Raw genomic sequence first — 18,644 nt, forward strand, 5'->3', positions numbered from 1 at the left:
AGGCTGAGACATGTCCGCCCATCCTTACTGCCTGTGGTCTGCCAGTTAGGAAGTTGGAGATCCACTGACACATAGATGAGCTGAGTCCCAGATGCTCCAGCTTGGTGGTGAGTGTGGAGGGAATTATGGTGTTAAATGCAGAGCTGTAGTCTATGAAGAGCATTTTAACATAATTCCCCCTTCTAGTGTCCAAGTGAGTGAGTGATGTGTGGAGGAGATGAGAGATGGCATCGTCTGTGGAACGATTTGGACGGTAAGCGAACTGTAGTGGGTCCAGTGTGTCTGGTAGTGAAGAAATGATGAAGTCTCTGACCAGGCGTTCAAAGCACTTCATCACTACTGAGGTGAGGGCTACAGGGCGATAGTCATTGAGAGAAGCAGGGTGGGGTTTCTTCGGGACAGGAACAATGATGGACTCTTTGAAGCATGTGGGGATCACCGACTGAGATAAAGAGATGTTGAATATCTCAGTGAACACAGGAGCTAGCTGGTATGCGCAGTCTCTTAGGATACGACCTGGGATGCCGTCTGGTCCTGCTGCTTTCCTGGTGTTCACTCTCTTGAAGGCTCTCCTTACTTCATGCTCGGAGATGACGAGCACGTTTCCGGTGCTGGCAGTATCTTCCTGTCTGCAGCCGTTAGCGCCGCTAACACTAGCATTGTTGGAGACCTTAGCTGCAGCCTCGAAGCGAGCATAGAAAGTGTTCAGCTCGTCTGCCAGAGTCACGGCCGCGTTCGTCATACCGGTTGTTGGTGCTTTATAGTCCGTTATTGTCCTTAGTCCCCGCCACAGGCTCCTAGAGTCACTCTGTTGGAGTTGTGACTCTAGTTTCCTCCCGTAGCGCTGCTTCGCCTCTTTCACCGCCCTCCGCACGTTATATGACGCGGCTTTGTACGGGTCCATGTCCCCCGTCATGAGTCCCGTGTTGTAGGCAGCGGTGCGGGATCTCAGAGCGTCGCGGATGGTTTTATCCACCCACGGCTTCTGGTTGGGAAACGTTGTGATAGTCTTTGTCTCCACGGTATCATCCGCTAGTTTCCCGATGAATCCCACAACCGCTTCCGTAAACACGTTGACGTCATCGTCGGAGCTGTTTCTGAACATGCCCCAGTCTGCGTCATCGAGTGCGTCCTGTAACGCGGCCACCGATTGATCCGTCCAGCGCGCGACCTTCCTCTGAACCGGAACTTCCTGTTTCAGCCTTTGTTTGTATTTTGGCATGAGGATGATGGCGGCGTGATCAGATTTGCCAAACGGGGGGCGGGATTGTGCCTTGTAGCCGTCCTTGACCGTAGTGTAGCAGTGGTCCAGTGTCCTTTCACCCCTGGTGGGGCAGGTGATGTGTTGATAAAAGTTCGGCGCTGCGCGTTTGAGGTTGGCGCTATTAAAGTCCCCCGTCACAATAAGCGCAGCGTCCCGGTGTTGTGTCTGGTGCTGTGTGAGTGCCTCATGCAGCTCGCATAAGGCGGTGACCGTGTCCGCTTGTGGTGGAATATAAACGGCACTTACAATGACCGATGTAAATTCCCGAGGTAGATAAAAAGGACGACACATGATGGACAGTAGTTCCAGATTTGGTGTGCAGGAGCGTGTGAGAGGAACAACGTTCGCACTGTTGCACCAGTTGTTGTTCACCATTAAACACACGCCGCCTCCCCTTGACTTCCCCGAGTCCCGTGTCCTGTCCATGCGGTGCACCGAGAAGAACTCGGCCGGCTGGATGGCGTGGTCCGGCACCGCTGGGTTCAGCCATGTCTCGGTGAAGCAGAGGAGATTGCAGTCCCGAATGTCTCTCTGGAACTTTATCCTGGCCCTGAGGTCGTCAAGCTTGTTCTCCAGTGACTGGACGTTGGCGAGCAGGATGCTAGGCAGAGGTGTGCGGTGTGCACGAGCTCTCAGCCTGTTCCTGACGCCGGCTCGCTTCCCTCTAGGCCGCCGCCGCTTCCCTTTGTTCTCCCTCAAGATCTCACTCGGCCAGCTCGGATCCGGAGTTAAAAACTTCGAATTGTGAGTACATTGTATACCAATAGAAACAAGAGTGTCACTGTCGTACCTAATGTACCCAATGGTGATGATTTTGCCGATTTAGAAACGCTGAAAACTAACTTAAAAAACAAAGAAAAAGTGGTCGGAGCAGTCGTGACGGCAGCCGACCTCACCAGCGCCATCTTGATCTTCAGCCAAACATAAAGACTTCATATGATAGTGAAAAGGTTTACAGCCTCCTACTCTGTCTGCAGAGGTCTGACAGAGCTCCCAAGAACAGTAACACTGTTTTCTAGAGAAGTGATTAGTCAGTGGCAGTGATTTCACACCTGCTGATCTCTAAATTAATCCTCACACTATAAGTTCCATCCATCCATCAATTTTCTTCCGCTTATCCTGGGCCGGGTCACGGGGGCAGCAGCCCAAGCAGGGAAGCCCAGACCTCCCTCTCCCCAGCCACCTCCTCCAGCTTATCCGGGGGAACACCAAGGCGTTCCCAGGCCAGCCGAGAGATATAATCTCTCCAGCGTGTTCTGGGTCTGCCCCGGGGCCTCCTCCCGGTGGGACATGCCTGGAACACCTCACCCAGGAGGCGCCCAGGGGGCATCCTTGTCAGATGCCCGAACCACCTCAGCTGGCTCCTTTTGATGTGGAGGAGAGCGGCTCTACTCTGAGCCCCTCCCGGATGGCCGAACTTCTCACCCTATCTCTAAGGGAGAGGCCAGCCACCCTTCGGAGGAAGCTCATTTCCGCCGCTTGTATCCGCGATCTCGTTCTTTCGGTCACTACCCACAGCTCGTGGCCATAGGTGAGGGTAGGGACGTAGATTGACCGGTAAACTGAGAGCTTCGCTTTTACACTCAGCTCCCTCTTCACCACGACGGACCGGTGCAGTGTCCACATCACTGCAGCTGCAGCCCCAATCCGTCTGTCGATCTCCGGCTCCCTCCTCCCTTCACTCGCAAACAAGACCCTGAGATACTTAAACTCCTCCACTTGGGGCAGGAACTCGTCCCTGACCCAGAGACATTATAATCATACTAATATGAAGTGAACCACCATCCACCAGTAATGCACACTGGTATTACCCATTCTTCTCTATGGACCCGAGACCTGGGCCATCCTCAAGCACGACCTCAACAAGCTCGCGGTCTTCCAAATGTGCTGTTTGCATCAGATTCTTCGAGCGTCCCTCCATGACTGTCTTAGCAACAGTGCGATATGTAGTGTCACCAGCAGCCCTCAATGCAAGGGCTGATCCAGAAGCAACAACTGCAATGGTTTGGCCACGTCTGCTGCATGAGCAACCATCGCCCCTCCCACTGGACAATCGAGCGTGACACGCCCAATAAGATGATCTTCAACAACGACGTCTAACCCTCGAGCAAGTGAAGGTCAAGGCCACAGATCGCAGGGCCTGGAAGTGCATCGTTGACCAAGATGGAAACCCTACAGCACCCACAGCGACATATTGGCTTATTGGAATACTGATGTATTGCTGACTGCCAGCTAGAGACAAAAGAAAGAAGAACCACCTTCATAGGATAGGAAATCCAGGGTTAACGCTGAAGTTATCTGGATAAGATGAAGCCCTGCATGACAGCTCAGGTTTGTCTCACAGGCTGTGTCCGCTAAAAGGAACATAAGTCAGGGAACGGAGGGGGGGCAGGAGCACGAGTGTTCACTAGTTACAGGACAGACCAGTCATTAAGATCATGAGCCGATTAAGTGATGAGCAACAGGTCTGGGAGATATAAGAGCATTTTGCAAGTATTAGAGAGCGAACCCCAGTGATCACTTGATCCCTTGTGAGTGAACACTTGGTGACAGTGGAGAAGAAGAACTTGCCTTTAACAAGACGACGGTCTCAGCAGAACCAGGCTCAGGGACTTTGATCTAGCCGTTAGTGCTACGAAGCCTCAAGCTAAGAATTTGTGTTGAGTTCACTTTGATGTTCGGAGCGCTCTGAGCTCTGACAGCGTGGAGCAATAGGGAGGAGGCGGGTTGCAAGACTAAGACTTTGACAGGTGGAGTGACAGAAGATCACTAAGTTTAAAGTTGATTGGCTCTTCATAGCTACTGTCCTAATACCATCCAGTAGTGCAGTTGTCACACTTGTAGATCTATTTATCTTACATATAGGCACTAATACCCTTCCCACCACGCTCTTACTCAGCTTTAAAGCCAGCCTTCACTGAATTCAACCAGTCCATCAGTTTGTGTGTATGAATGTTTAAAGTGAAAACAGAGGTGACCCAGAAGCAGGCAAGAAGATTGGACCAGAGAAATAACATCAGCACTGAGCTTGGCAGCGTGGGAAATGGAACAGACTAGTAGCCTAGATCTTCCTTACTGCACTAACGTATAAGCTTCATTAAAATAAACTAAGATAATAAGATACTATTTTCATGCCTTATTATCACAGATAATATCAGTTCCCATGATAGGATCAGAGTGATGTGGGTGCAGGCTTACACCAGCAACTTTTGAGTGGCTTTAAATCTCAGTTTCTCTACAAAAGCTCGTACGAGACACTTCCTCCCGTCCTTGAGGAAAGCACATTAGTCAGCAGCACAGATTTGTCAGTGCCCAAATGTTAGGGAGGATTTTGCTGTGAAACAAAATGCAGATGGTTGGTCAATTTTTCTTCCATAAAGATGAAATGTGTTGGCAGTACATGCAGACTGAATGGATTATCTGATGTGATGATGAATCACCCACTGATTTATTCAAGTGATGACATTTAGATTTGAGGTCCCAAAGAACAGAGCAGAGGCAGATCGCAGCAATCACATCACAAGCATTCTGCTTGCTGATGGCTACTGTTGCGATAAAAGTGTCATCAGTCACCGAGAGGAAGAATTTACAGTATGAGATGGCCTAGTGGTCAGAGAGGGAGAAGCTCTTCTATTGGCTGGTGTGCACAGCGTTGATGTAGCTGCCAGTGGGGAGACTGGGGAGACTGGGGGAACTAACTACCACTAACTTACTGGTCGTCTCATTATTCTTGCCCTAAAGATGATCCCACAAAATTTCAAAGACTTTCTTCATTTGAATGAAAGAAGGAATCAGAAGTGTTTGTACCGTGTTGGAAATGCAACAGTATCAAGTTTTATAGTTAAGTGCATTTTGAAATATTCAACATAGTGCTGAAGTGTGGTTTTTTGTACAGTAATATTCTTATGTTAATCAAACAATAGGGACATTTTTGGTGTGAACAATGGCTCGACGTTGAGTCAGTGTTAATATTTATATTGTTCAGTCTTCCTATATTTCATTGTTCTTGTCTTTTTGTAGAAGTCGTCCCGACACACTGCTATGTTTTTATTACTGGAAGCATTTATTGACGTGACACTCGTGTACGTTCACACCCTGCTCACACACACCTCCCTCTGGTCGCAGGCTTTGCTGCATATAAAGGGAGGAGCCTCATTGGACCGATTGCCGTCACCTGTCCCTCTAGCCTCCTTGGCACCGCCCCCTTGAGCTCCTCCCCTGCAGCTAAACCAGCGACCACACCTCCACCACAATTTCTTCAAACTGGTTTTTGTTGCACTGCATTAAATTCTCAGATCTTTGTAAAAGCATTCATTGACTTTGATGGGTTTCCAAGCCTCCTGCCCCTAAAGTAAACCATCAGGACTGAGTGCCAAACCCTTACCATATCTCTAACCGAGACCTGATCCTTGCTTTAACCCTGAAATCAGTTTTTAATAAAGTCTGCCCAAAATGCCAACACAAACTGAAACTTCTTTAAACTCCCACTTTGTTCTTATTTTTCATCTCTTATCTTACATGGAGCTAATGTACAAGTGTGCGCGGGTGCTCTGCTATGAGCCCTTATGTTGAGCTGCTGCGATGCAGCGTCGGTATGGACCAAAGTCTGAGGAATGTTCCCAGAGAAAAGTATTTATGTTAATGTCTGTGGGTGAAAGTTGCTTTTTGTTGAAACGACCATCGTTAATAATCCAACTAAGCAGCTTTTCACTTTTAATGTTCCCACTTGGTGTCACACTTCAGCTTCCTGTTTCAGTTGGAAACGCTGTACTATGATGGGACATCCTTCATCTAAATCATAGATAGAATATTTCTGAACTGTCTGCGTTCTTCCTTGGTCCATTTGTTATTCACACGTGTTCTTATGCCAAATGAAAGAGTAAAACCAAACTTTGGTCAGACACGTCTCCTGTCTGCATCCATATATCTTTTTAAGTGAAGACTGGCTGCTCTCACCATCTGTTTGTCCGGGTCCTTTCTCAGTGCAGACAGCTCATCAGGAATGAGTGGCATCTGCAGAGCATCCTGAAGGTGAAAAGATGCATATTACAGCTTATGTGGCGATTATTCATGCTGAAGATGTAGCTGTCCACCCTCATATCCGGTCTGGCAACAGCTTGTAACTGCAGACCTGCTGCTGGGGGAATGTGTCTGCTGACTGAAGTCCAATTCATGGGCAACAAAGAGCCATGAAGCAGGTGTAGTCTAATCAAACGTGAACTCCAAAAACTGAATTTAAAAATAATGAATAAAAATGAGAAAAGAAAAGAAGACTTTACTCCCTCCTTCCTGCTGTGCTGTGTTTAGCTGCCCTGCAGTCACACCAGCTATGCAGGTTGTGGTGACTGTGAAGTGACGCATCGTCTAGATGGAAGGAAGATGGAAGGAAGAGAGGAGGACGGAGATCCCTCAGACAGAAACGGAGATAAAGAGTAATCAGCCACCTCGCGCGGTCAGTCTGTTCATCATAGCTGTTACTTTAGCAGGCTGACTCCCTGTGGGACTATACTCAGAGATTCAAATATAATCAGTCAAATAAATTCGTTTATTGGAACTGAAAGAAGAAATCTTAAACATGAACTGCAAAAAATATCTGAATAACCTTTTTACACTGACTGTCAAATCCATGTTTGACTTAAACACATTTCAACAGCAGACGTTGAGTGAAAGTGCTTGAAAGACGAGCACATTTGAATTCCAGGTCTCAAAAAAATCCACAAAAAGCTGGAAGGTTTTTATTTTGCTGTGTGATTTAGTGGTCAAATGAATAAAATGTGTTAAGAATTTGCAAACAGCTCGTGATACACTCTCTCTCTAACCTGCTGTGGAAAGTTAAAAGTACTCGGTATCTACAATATCTTGTGGAGGCCAGGTGCAGGTTGGAGGACGGCTACTGGCCATTTCTTCTGGATTCACATGATTGCAGATGAAGATTAGAGGAAACATTGTCACTCACTCTGAAATGTGTCCTCACTTGTGTCCCTCTGGTCGTGTGCAATTAGTATGTGTGGAGTGTTCACAGAGTGGCACAGCTGTGCATCTCCCCACAGAGTAATAGCTGCCAGCCTCCCCCTGCTGTCTGGGTTTGGCTTTGGTGCCAAATAAGATTGATAACAGTCTAAATAAAGACTGATCGACCGGTGTTTCTCTTCAGGAGCGCTGAGCGCCCGCTGCAGGCTGAGTCATCTGTCCTCCCAGCACCATCAATATTCCCCCGTCCAAAGTACAGTTACTGTCAGTGTAAAAAATAGAGCCCACTACAGCAGAGGTGCACAGGTCACGGTGCCATATCCAGACTGGCTACCAGCTGTCTCCGGGTTTTTGTGAGAAATGACTCAACGTTTAAGACAGCGATGATGTTTCCCATGTGAGTAAGAACTCATTGAAGAGGACAGAGAAGTGCAGGTCAAAGCACATCAGCATGACAGTTTAATCCTTCAGTGCATACAGCCTGGATGCAGAGGAATGTCACCCTGGGGCATCAGCCAGACTCAGCTCAGACACAATGAAGGCTGACATGATTTACATGAACGTGCAGATTCCTTTTCATACTGCATTCACTCCCATGACAGGATGTGTACGTGCTTTTGTAGTGGTTGGTCCCAACAAAAAGGAAAAGCTTATGGCCAGTCAAAAAGCTTTTGAAGCCTTCTACTTGTTGTACATTTAAGATGAAAATATGATTTTGAACACATTTTTGAAAGATTCTAATACTTGTGTTGCCTTTTGCAGCGGCTGGATTTACAGTGAGGAAGACCAGGAGGTGTTTATTTGCCCGTATATAAGAGGCCATGGCGCTCACTCTCCTGTCTAATGACAACTGGCAGCCTTACTGTCAGGCGAGTTTTCCAAATTCCAACCTTCCACCAACAGTCGACAGCAAACCTATTAAATACATATATACATGCATTTTACATTTTCATATGATTCAATATTTGATATAAATTGTTATATAATAATAATTAGACTCCCCACCAGTGTTGGTCAAGTTACTTGAAAAAAGTAATCAGTAACTAATTACTGATTACTTCCCCAAATAAGTAATCCCGTTACTTTACTGATTACTTATTTTCAAAAGTACTTAGTTACTTAGTTACTTTTTAAAAACACGATTTACAACCTGAATAGGTGATAAAGCGATAGATCTTTCAGCCCAATTCTACTTTTTCTGCATAATCCATCATACAAAATGTAATCAAATGGAAAAGTCTCTTTTTAAAACTTGTTTTATTAGTTTTAAACTTTTAACTTTATGCATCAAGCAAAAATTTAATTATATGCAACATTCTCTGACTGGAAGAAATTAGTTTAACATTTAAACCTATTTTCTGCACATAAAATAAAATATTTTTTGTGTTTACACTCAGTCTTTCAAATAGATGCAAGTAAAACACAGCAGAAAATAAATAAAATCAAAGACTCAGCGGTCCTGTTGCTCTATTTTCACCTGTAAAGCAGGAGTGGGGCAGGCGGAGGTTTGCCCTGGTGCAGGTGTGTTGTAGCGCTCAGTTTCTCTGTGAATGTCACATTCCAGCGGCAGCGCACTCAGTGCTTGTTCGGACGTTTATTTTTTTTTCCGCTGTAAAACCAAGTTTTCTTCCCACGCAGTGAACAGCTGACACTAATGTTTTTGTCACTTTTTACGGAATCAAACTCAAAGTAAGGTCAGTACTTCCACGCTTTCAACGCTGCACGCTCATACTCTCTCCTACTAAGTAACGCGTTACAGTAACGCATCTCTGCTCCCCACACTCCCTTAGCCCATGGCCTCTCCCGGTACTTTTCAATGATGTTCGGACCCTCGGGGAACCTCTTGATGAGGAGCAGCTGTGCAGGACCTGGAACAAAAGGCTCCCTGCTAATTATTAAAATACTCAAATATTCAATAAATAATTAAACCTCTTGTGTGCAAATGTTATTGATGTGCTTAAAGTGCGATGCTGCATGAAGTGTGCTGTAAAGTGCTGTAAGTTATAATAAATAATATTAGTAAGGGAGTCTCTTCCTTACACATAAAGATCCACTCTACCACCAACAGATGATAAGTATGTTATTCTGACTTTGTAATAAATAAAAGCAGGATGTTTGCAAGATGTTAGACATTTATTAGTTCATGAAGCCAGAAAAAAAGAAACAATTTGTTTATTTGCTACAAAGTAAAAATGATAAATGCACAAAGTGCTGTAATTCCCCACGTTGGGCTTGCACTGTATTTGGGAGACTATTTGTTATTTGCACAACGGTAAGTCATCCAACAGGATAAGGACTCGTGCTTTTGTCTGAGAGATTTTTTGCGAACCTCTAAAATTGGGTTTGTGTAAGTTGATGACAAATCATTTAAAGACATCTAAACAGTTTATAATAACTGATCTAAGATGATAAAGATGCTGCAGGGCTCTAATTTAAGTCTGAAACTAAAGCCATCGTACTGCCTTCTGCTTTTCCCAGGAACTCTCATTTATCTTAATATGTATGAATGAACAATAATAATCTGTCAGAAGTTCAGAGAAAAATTCAAATGTTGTTTATTTGTTTCCCCCCTTAAAGACAGTTTAAATAACTGGTTCAAAAATGTGCTGCAGGCCACTCCTGCATGACCTGAGCTTTAGGAGCTGAACAGCTTTGCAAAGAGGTGATTTTGCATAAACATATACAGTTATGCAGACCACATAATACAAGGGTGTGGTTGTTGTCATGGTCTCAGCAGTTTTGCTTCATGATGCAAAGACTGTCCAAAAGCTTCCGGCTTGCCTTGGTGTGTGCCAGCTTCTGCAGATATGATCTACAGAAATGTCTCCTGTACCCGGGAATATAGTGAAACAAGAGTCACGTACCAAACTGAGGTCTTTTTCTATACATCACATCACAGTTACTCAATAAATAAAAAAGATAAATATTAGCTACGTTTGGCTGCTGCCAAAGCAGATGGATCTGCATTTGTAACTTGATTTGACACAAGTTTACAGTTTTTATCTGGAGTTTTATCCTCACCCACCAAACTAAAGAAGCTGAAATGGGAATTTTTTACATCCTGTTCTAACGTCACTATAATGAGCTCCCCATCACAGGTAGAGGCACGCTTTATTCTACAGAGTTACACAGTGGCTGTAGTTCAGTAGACAGGAAATGGCTCCTACATTAAATTTCACACAGTGAAATGAAAAAGTAAATTTCAAAGTGGCCGTTTCCAAAAGTTAGGCAGTTTTTACCAAAACAATCTAGCTGGCTAAAGAAAATACATAATAATGACCTGTGATGTGAGCTGCCCCTCAACAGTCACCTCAGCTTAAACAGCAGGACGCACAGGCCTCTGGAAAAATGTGTTTCCAATTATGGTGTGTATGAAGCATCTATTGTTTCCCTGACAACCCCAGGTAGCAGCTCAGTGATGCACACGCAGGCTGCCAGCCATGCCACACTTCATACTAACACACTCCAAGCTAACAGAGTATTGTGGGTTGACTGAAAGAGCGCGGTGGGGCTGGAGGCTTTATTGCTGGGTCAATGTTGCTCAACTAGCAGCCTGCAGAAGGTGTACATAGCCACAAGCTATAACCATTCAGTTTATTAAGCTAGCAAAATGTCCCAGTCGACCTTGTTAAAAAGGAACAATGTAGACTCTCACAGAGGTGCGTCGTTAAACTGCACATTAATCAAAGCTTTGCCCGTAGATAATTCAACAATGCACCCTGATGCATGACTGGCATAACAAGCCTTTCTTTGTGTGCTTGTGCTGTTAGTCGATGCAAACCCCTCATCTAAAGTACATCTGATCTAATCCTCTCAGCCAGCAAAAGAAAATCCATAAACATAAATAATCTATATCTGCTGCTTCTGAGCTTGATCACATGAAGGGCAAGAAAATCGACTTGACAATCCTGGAAAGTTGTGAAGACTGCTGGGATGCTCCTCACCAAGTTCAAAGAGATACGGGAAATCCATCAGTTATACATCCCAGACTTTGAATTCAGGCCACGCAGAGGATCAGCAGCCCCCCCGCCTTTTCTTTTGATGCTCTGTTCTCCTGCTTCCAAGAAATACATGCATTGTGACAATCAACATTCAAGCTGCATCCTATTTCTCGCTGCCATCATGTTAGAGGAACTGTTTTCTCAGGAGCTGCTTGTTTTCTTATCAGTTCGCTGAGGTACAGTCGCTTCTCGGCTCCAGCGAGGAAATTCTGTTCCCGCTTCTGAAAAAACTTTTTGTTGTTTCAGTCACACAGAAAAGAAACCCAACAGTTGGCATCATGCTTTTAATCATCATCAAACAGGATTAAAGAGATTTCAGGAAAACTGAAGTGACACACGGCACACCCAGATAGTAACTGTCAAATATTCTCACGTTCACACTGCCTGTGTTTTCTTTGGTTGTAATAAGGACCCACATATGATCATGCTGGGTTTCCTGCCTGATGGTCTTGATGGGATTAAACTGGTGCAGACCATATAAATGAATCTCTGTTTTCTGCTCTCTCAGCCAATGATGCTAATGAAAAGGAGTAAGCTGCAAAGAAGCTCAACCTGTTAAATTGTGCTTCGCTCACATAAAAAGGGGGGATGTCACATGTGCCTCTTCTTCTTCTCTGCATATTCAGACATACAAGATACACAAGCTGACTTCAAAAATGAAGTCTGATTGATATGATGCTTCAACAAAAACACCCAGAAATAAACTGCTTTTCAAATCAAGGATATTTATTATTTTTGAATCATTTCTGGCCCTTATGAGCCACAAACCTAAACAAAGGGTTTCATTCCAAAAAACAGCCCCGATCCGAGAACGAGTCTGATATCTGCATGTAGTTTCCCACAGTTAGGATGGTGGATATGCTGTTCTGGAATGAAACTCTTCAGAAACTGAGAGAGTACAAAAGAAGCTCATTGCACAGTGTTACAATACAGGAGAAAGAAAGTTGCATTAATGGTGTGACAGAGTGAAAAATACCCCGTCAACCAGTAAATCTCGAGAGGCACATTTTGGGTTTAAAGAGAACCACTGGCTACGTTCACATACGCACATCGGATAACTTCAACGAGTGGGTTTAATCTCCCGTCTCATTCCCGGAGGAGCTACAGGGAATGATTTCCCATCAGGCTGACTCAGCTGAATCACTGCTCTCTGAATAATGAAACAATACATTCAGAAAAAAGAATCTTTTCAAGGTGAAATCTGCTGTTCAGTCTGAGAACTGATGATTCATCGTGTAAACAGCATGTGATCATCCACCGTGGGAGGCCAGTGGTCCCACTGTTTCACAAACCTCGCCTCACAAACAAAAAGCAGAAATTAATTCTGGGTCATAATTGACAGGACGAAAAAAATCTCTTTTTTTAGCCTAAAATTTGATGATTTTATTTAAAGTGACCCAAAATACACCCAAATGAAAGCATTTCATATTTTTGTACAGGTGCTACGAACGCTCAGGCTGCTCTGGGTTCGCCCCGAGGTGGAGCAGTGAGGCTCCCAACAAAGAGAACGGTTGTTGTAGATGAACCTGTGACTCTGTAGCCGCCGTGTCGGTCTGCACTATTTATGAGACCGTGGTGACAGAGCTCCTTGTAATGAGAACGCTCCGTGTTCCCACATTTGCTAGGTTCCTGCGGGGACAGGCTGGTCTTTGAAGGAAAATGAAGGAAAGTTCCAAACAGTGGAATTGTAAACAGCATCAGAGTGATCATACACGAGGAAGAGAGGTCAAACAGAGGTCAGAGGGCGCACTGACACAGGCACAAGATCTGATCTGGGAGGCGGAGCTGTGTGGTGGTTGGCATTGTGGGTTACCAAGGTTTACGTGACATTGTGACAGTAAAGAGTGATGTACAACTTAAGAAATACCCTCCCTGCTAACTATTAATCCTGAATATATGAATGTCAGACAAGCTGTTCATACCTCCTGATACTTCAAAACTGGCTGTATCATTAAAAGTGTCCCTGTGCACTCGCAGGCTAATCATAGTAACGTCTGTGCTTCTCTGCTCACGCGTTTGAAACATGAAGCATGTGCACATGCACTAATCATCTGAACGTCCCTGCACAGGGCGTTCAAGTGCTCGTATGTAATGTTATGCAGAGCTTCTGAGGCTTCCCGTTTACAGTTGTCAGGTTTCCGGTGTGAGGTCTAAATATGTTTGGTAAATGTAATGTTATCTCAGCCAACTGAAGTCTACAACGTAAACGGACTAACAGGTATGTTCCTGGTAATCTCACCGAGTAACTTGATAAACATTAACCCTGGAAGTAGCCAGCTGCAACATGACCAAACATGCACATCTTAGATTATACAACACCTGATCCTTTCCTGTCACTTCAGTCTTGTGAGTATAGGTGTTGGAATAGTAACAAAAGAAAAGACCAGAACCCACCAACACCTCCACCCCCACCAAGCACTGCTCCAGGTAGGTTGTGGCTGTTAAGCTTGTGGGTCAGGACTTAATCAAAGGTCCACTATCAGCAATGTGGCATAATCTGTTTTGACCCCTGTTCACCTTCCAACACAAGCATCTTTAAGAAGATGATTCTTGGTTTAAAACTTAAATTCAAACAAAGACGGGTACATCAGTGCTGAGCAGACGTTTTGGTCCCCGATCCACAAAACACTGAGAACACAGAGAAAGTAAAAAAGTGACAGCAGTGGCTCTCCACAAGACTGATCAGAAAGAGTGGGATCCACGGGGACGCCCTCTGAAAACAAACCACAGAAGCTTACATTTTTGCTGAAAAGGCCACACACCACAAGGCGGCCCCAGATGTCCAGCCCACAGCTGATTGGTGCACAGAACGCGGGCACAACAGGAGAGGAACGTCCCTTAAATATGCAGAGAACAGAGAAACCCAACACAAACCATGAAACAAATAAAAACAAAAGTACACAGGTAAACGTTTCGTACCATCAGTACAGACTCGAGCTGTTCTCGAGTCTGTAGCAGTCGAGTTCATCTGCTAACAGTCAGGCTTCACTTGTTGATCTTACTAGACATGGTGGCAGACACAATCCCCAAAATATATTCCACATATAAGACATGTTTTTAATTTTTCACTGAAGGCCTCTGACTGATGCTGGGCTGCAGAGTCCACCAGTTAAGGTTTCTTCAGGTTTGTGGGCGATGGCTGGTGATTTCCTGCTCCAGTGAACAAGACCAGCAGTGCTTTGGTGCAAATGATGCAGGTCACAATCGCTACACAAAAACAGAAATTTAACGAGTACGATGTGGTTTGCATGTAGAAATAAACAGGAACAATTTTTAAACCATCGTGTAGATTAAAAGTTTCATCCAGGATGTGAAGTTAAGGAATGTGCTGACCAGCAACAGGGAGCACCGCCAGTACAACAAGGCTTCAGGGCATTAGAGACGGAGAAGTGGCACGCTTTCAGTCGCCCACGTCGCTGTCCTGATCTCCTATGAGCCACAGGAAGTGAAAGCTGAGTGCCAGCAGGGCGGTGCCCAACAAGTCCCCTAGCGCCGTCAGGTAAGGGATGGAGAAACTGTCTGGGTCTTTGCCGCTCCTCCATATTGAGTGCACCATCCAGTCTGCTATACACAACAACAGGAGTACCTAGAAGAAGAGAAGAGAAGGATTAGAAGGCAGCTTTGATCGAGAGCGTGCAGGAAGTATACACGCATACCCAGGTGGGCTCACTGAGACAAACATGCAGCAGAAAATCTATCATCCCTGTCAGGATAATATGAACGATGGTAAACCCGCGTCTCTGTTTTCTTGCTACGATCACAGGATTAGAACGTACTTATTATTATTGTGGGGTCTTTACCTTACAATACAAGTGCCTCGAGGCAACTGTTGTTGTGATTATATAAATATTAGTGCTGTCAAAATTAACGTGTTAAAATTAATCCGCCATCACGGGCAACGGGATTACAATTTTTAACACCTGGAGTGCAGAGCGACTCAGAATCCCTGCAATGTTTCTATAAACGCATTTCAGGCAGTTTGTCCAAGTAGAGTCAGCTTCGCACATGCGCACGGGGCAGCTGGTGTGTAGTGACGGGCAGCTGAACCAATCAACTCAATGTGGAAGATGATAAACGCGCTTCGGCCCTCTCCATGGGAAATTTGAGCATTAAAAAAAATAAGAGGGAACAGTCGACCCACATAAGGTATTTTGCACGTTGTGCAAGAAGGAATTCTGTTTTCACCGAAGCGCTTCCAGCTTAAAATATCACATTGACTCGAAGCACACGTTAGCCAGGATGCTGCTAGCACTTTGGCTAACGCCTCACCCAGCTTGGACACTCGCGGAGCATCGGGGCCTCAGGAAGTCGACCTCGGACACATCGACTGACGCCACGCGGAACAAACTGCAGAGCTGTTAACTAGGGCTGGGTATCGTCACTGATTTCTAGAATCGATTCGATTCGAATCTGGGAAATTTTGCCTCAGACAGTCAGAAATATTATAATTCAGATCAGTATATTTACATATTTTCGTATCTATAAAAAGGAAGCTGACACTTGTGAGTCTTTATCAAAGGTGTGAGCATCACAGCAGAGGCCTTTGTGTCAAAGTAGCTGAAGATAAAACACATGAAGGTGATTTTCCTGGCCTGGGATTTTATAAAAATATTCTGCAGTACATCAAAAACGAAAGAAAACCATTAATTAACATGAACATTACCTCTGAAGTTACAGCGGTTTTATTAGAGACATGCTAAGCGTTTTGCATTTTGCATAATTTTAAAAGTTTAAATTTGTTCAGAAGCCTGTTGAACTGCAGAAATTAGGTTTTCTTTTCGGAAGTAAGTAAAAGGACAAAAACAGCGGCCGACTGGTTTGCTGCTGGTTCGGTCAATATTGTTTGGAGAGAGTGTGGTGGGGCGTGGTCTGCGGTGCCGTGCAGGGAGGGCAGACGCACCTGCACGGCATCCATAATCACACCCGCTGGGTTAAAACACGGGGACTCAGGTGTGTGTGGTTGTTGTTGTGGTGAGTGTGAATAAAAATGGCTCGAAAGGATATTCCGTGGTCCCGCCGTGCCTTATTCTCACCACAGAGAGATCAAACTAACAGCTTTAGAATCAGCGCAAAAAGGGCGTGAACACAAAGCGCGGACCCGCCGAAACATCAGAATCAGCGAGCTGTCGGTGAGAAGGGCGACATCTCACTGATTCTGATCCGCGGGTCGGCGCTGTGTGTTTACGTCTTTGTGCAGAAGCCGTGTTCCTGCTCTCATTTACAGTTTTAAATGTTTGGTGGTTGTCAAAACTTTGTGACGTTTCACCTGAGATTCTGGAATTTTGGGCAAAATACATTTATATTAAAAAATCGATTCAGGATTTTAATGAATCGATTATTAAAACCCGCCCCTACTGTTAACATCACTGAGAACCTTTACACAGCTTTGGTTCCTCGTTCAAGCACTTGAAGCCTCCCCAAGAGAGACAGAGAGAGGATACATGTTTACAGAGTTTTTACATGAATGTTCAACATGTTAAGTGCGATGTTTGCCCTTTTTTCTCGAGTCTGTTTGCTCATGCAAAATGAAACGTGATTATTAAAGAATAAAAATAAATGATGTTTAATCATTAATCCAAATTAATCCAGTTCCCCTGTGATCAGTCTGCATAAACATTTTAATTGTTTGACAGCACTAATATATATATTAGTGTATACTTCCCTATTAGTATCTTGTAACTGCATAAATGTCAGTTACAAGCTTAAATATAAAGTTGAAAAAATGTAATTACAGCCAGGCTATTGATCAAGTAATTGCGATTAATCACGATTAATTACAGAAAATTGTGAGATCAATTAGTTAATTTTTTTAATCTATTGACAGCACTGATAAATATATTTAATTAAATAGGATGCGCATCACACTTAATGCCTGTGTTGCAAAATATATAACCTGATATTAAGCTGGAGATTCGTGCCGTTACTCCTTTTTGTCTAAAACTATGATAACTAACTTGTATTTCTCAGTGTCAAACCACTCCATACAAAGTATAATTATACATGCATGCACACTTATTATTAGGACAGGACTGGCTATCACAGTGGTGAAAAACAGTGCAGCACGTAACTCAAATGTTCAAACTCTGTGAGTGAAGTGGCAAACATAACTGCACAGCAGCATGTTTACATAGCTCCAGACTCTCAGACACGCTGCTTTCTAAAACGGCAATATAATGTAGATAATAATCATAATTATGATAATGGCAATTTTGGGAAGTCTTGACTTTTCCTTCTTTCTTTTGACTTTCCAAGTAGTATTTTTCTTTTTCATAAGAAAGAGAAAAGCAACCTTAGAACTTTATACTTAAAAAGAAAGAGAAAGAAAATGAATAGGTGCTTTAAATGCCAAGCAGAGTAGCGTAAACACTTAAAACTGCAACGGCGACAAAGACGAGGAGGAGTAATGGACAGAGCAGCAGACCGAGAGACGAGTTCTTAGAGTGTTATTCATAATTCAAGTTTCCACACATGAAGTGGAACGGTGGCGAGAGGAAAAGAAAAGTCTATTAAAAAGATAAGGACAGGTCTATAATTTAAGAGGAAATGAGCTGTCCAAGTTGGCAGTGAAAACATTCGACAAACAAAGTATTCCAGACATTGATTGATACCATCATGCAAAGTATACGACCAGGGATGATGATATCAGAAGAGGGGGGACGGTTTGGTTATGACAATGATGTTTTGTGTTTAATAACATTAATGTATGAGTTCTGATAACCTGTTGACAGCCCTGCTTGTCTTTGGCTGTGATGGAACATCTGATACGGTTAAACAATGCGTTCTCCTGCTTTCACATCTAATAATCTTCAGTCATGACCCTGCAAAGCGTCTCTCAGGTAAATAACAAGCTTTCAAACCTATTCACAAGCACGGGCGTTGTCACTTTGTCTTTCATTCATGGTGACAGGGCAGCACATCCTCTCAGCTGCTGAAACTGTTGCCTTTGAACCATCCTGGATCTAAAAATGCCGACTACACTATCATTTACAGTTCACAGCTTAACTTTGGTTTTCAGGCGGGAGGGGAAGGAGAGGCGCTTGTGTGCAAAGGGGGCCGCGTTTTTTAACAAATGAGACACATCCAATTTAAAAATGCGATTAACCAAATGAAAGATGAAAAAAGGAACTCCAGCAGAGTGCCGATCCATCAAGCGGTCTCGACCACAGCATCTGTACCTGGTTCCTTAATCATGCCTGAGTGAAGGGGGATGATTTGTCTACACAAAGAAGCTGTTTGATCTCTGGAGATGGCCATGTTCGACTGCGACGGTCCACGTACACAGGTGACTGAAATAAAAATACAGTTGAAAGACACAAAAATGATGCTGTTCTCATATTGTTCCCCTGCCGGTGAGCGTAGACCTCGGCTGGTTTCGTACAGCTGCCTTCTATTTATTTAGCATACCTCTT

General features: G+C 44.2%; 1 protein-coding gene across 4 annotated transcripts in view; it reads right to left on the reverse strand.

Annotated features, from left to right (window-relative positions):
• Window positions 1-11,505: 11,505 nt before the first annotated feature.
• slc41a2b (solute carrier family 41 member 2b) overlaps window positions 11,506-18,644 on the reverse strand; it is a 40,396-nt gene continuing 33,257 nt past the window's right edge. For all 4 annotated transcript variants that reach the window (XM_040051170.1, XM_040051172.1, XM_040051171.1 and 1 more), the window contains exon 11: window positions 11,506-14,821. In XM_040051170.1, the coding sequence (XP_039907104.1) occupies window positions 14,636-14,821 (186 nt within the window). In that variant the 3' untranslated portion in view covers window positions 11,506-14,635. The remainder of the gene's footprint in view (window positions 14,822-18,644) is intronic.

Source organism: Simochromis diagramma, unplaced genomic scaffold (assembly GCF_900408965.1).
Source record: "Simochromis diagramma unplaced genomic scaffold, fSimDia1.1 OVJJ01000131.1, whole genome shotgun sequence".
NCBI lineage: Eukaryota > Metazoa > Chordata > Actinopteri > Cichliformes > Cichlidae > Simochromis > Simochromis diagramma.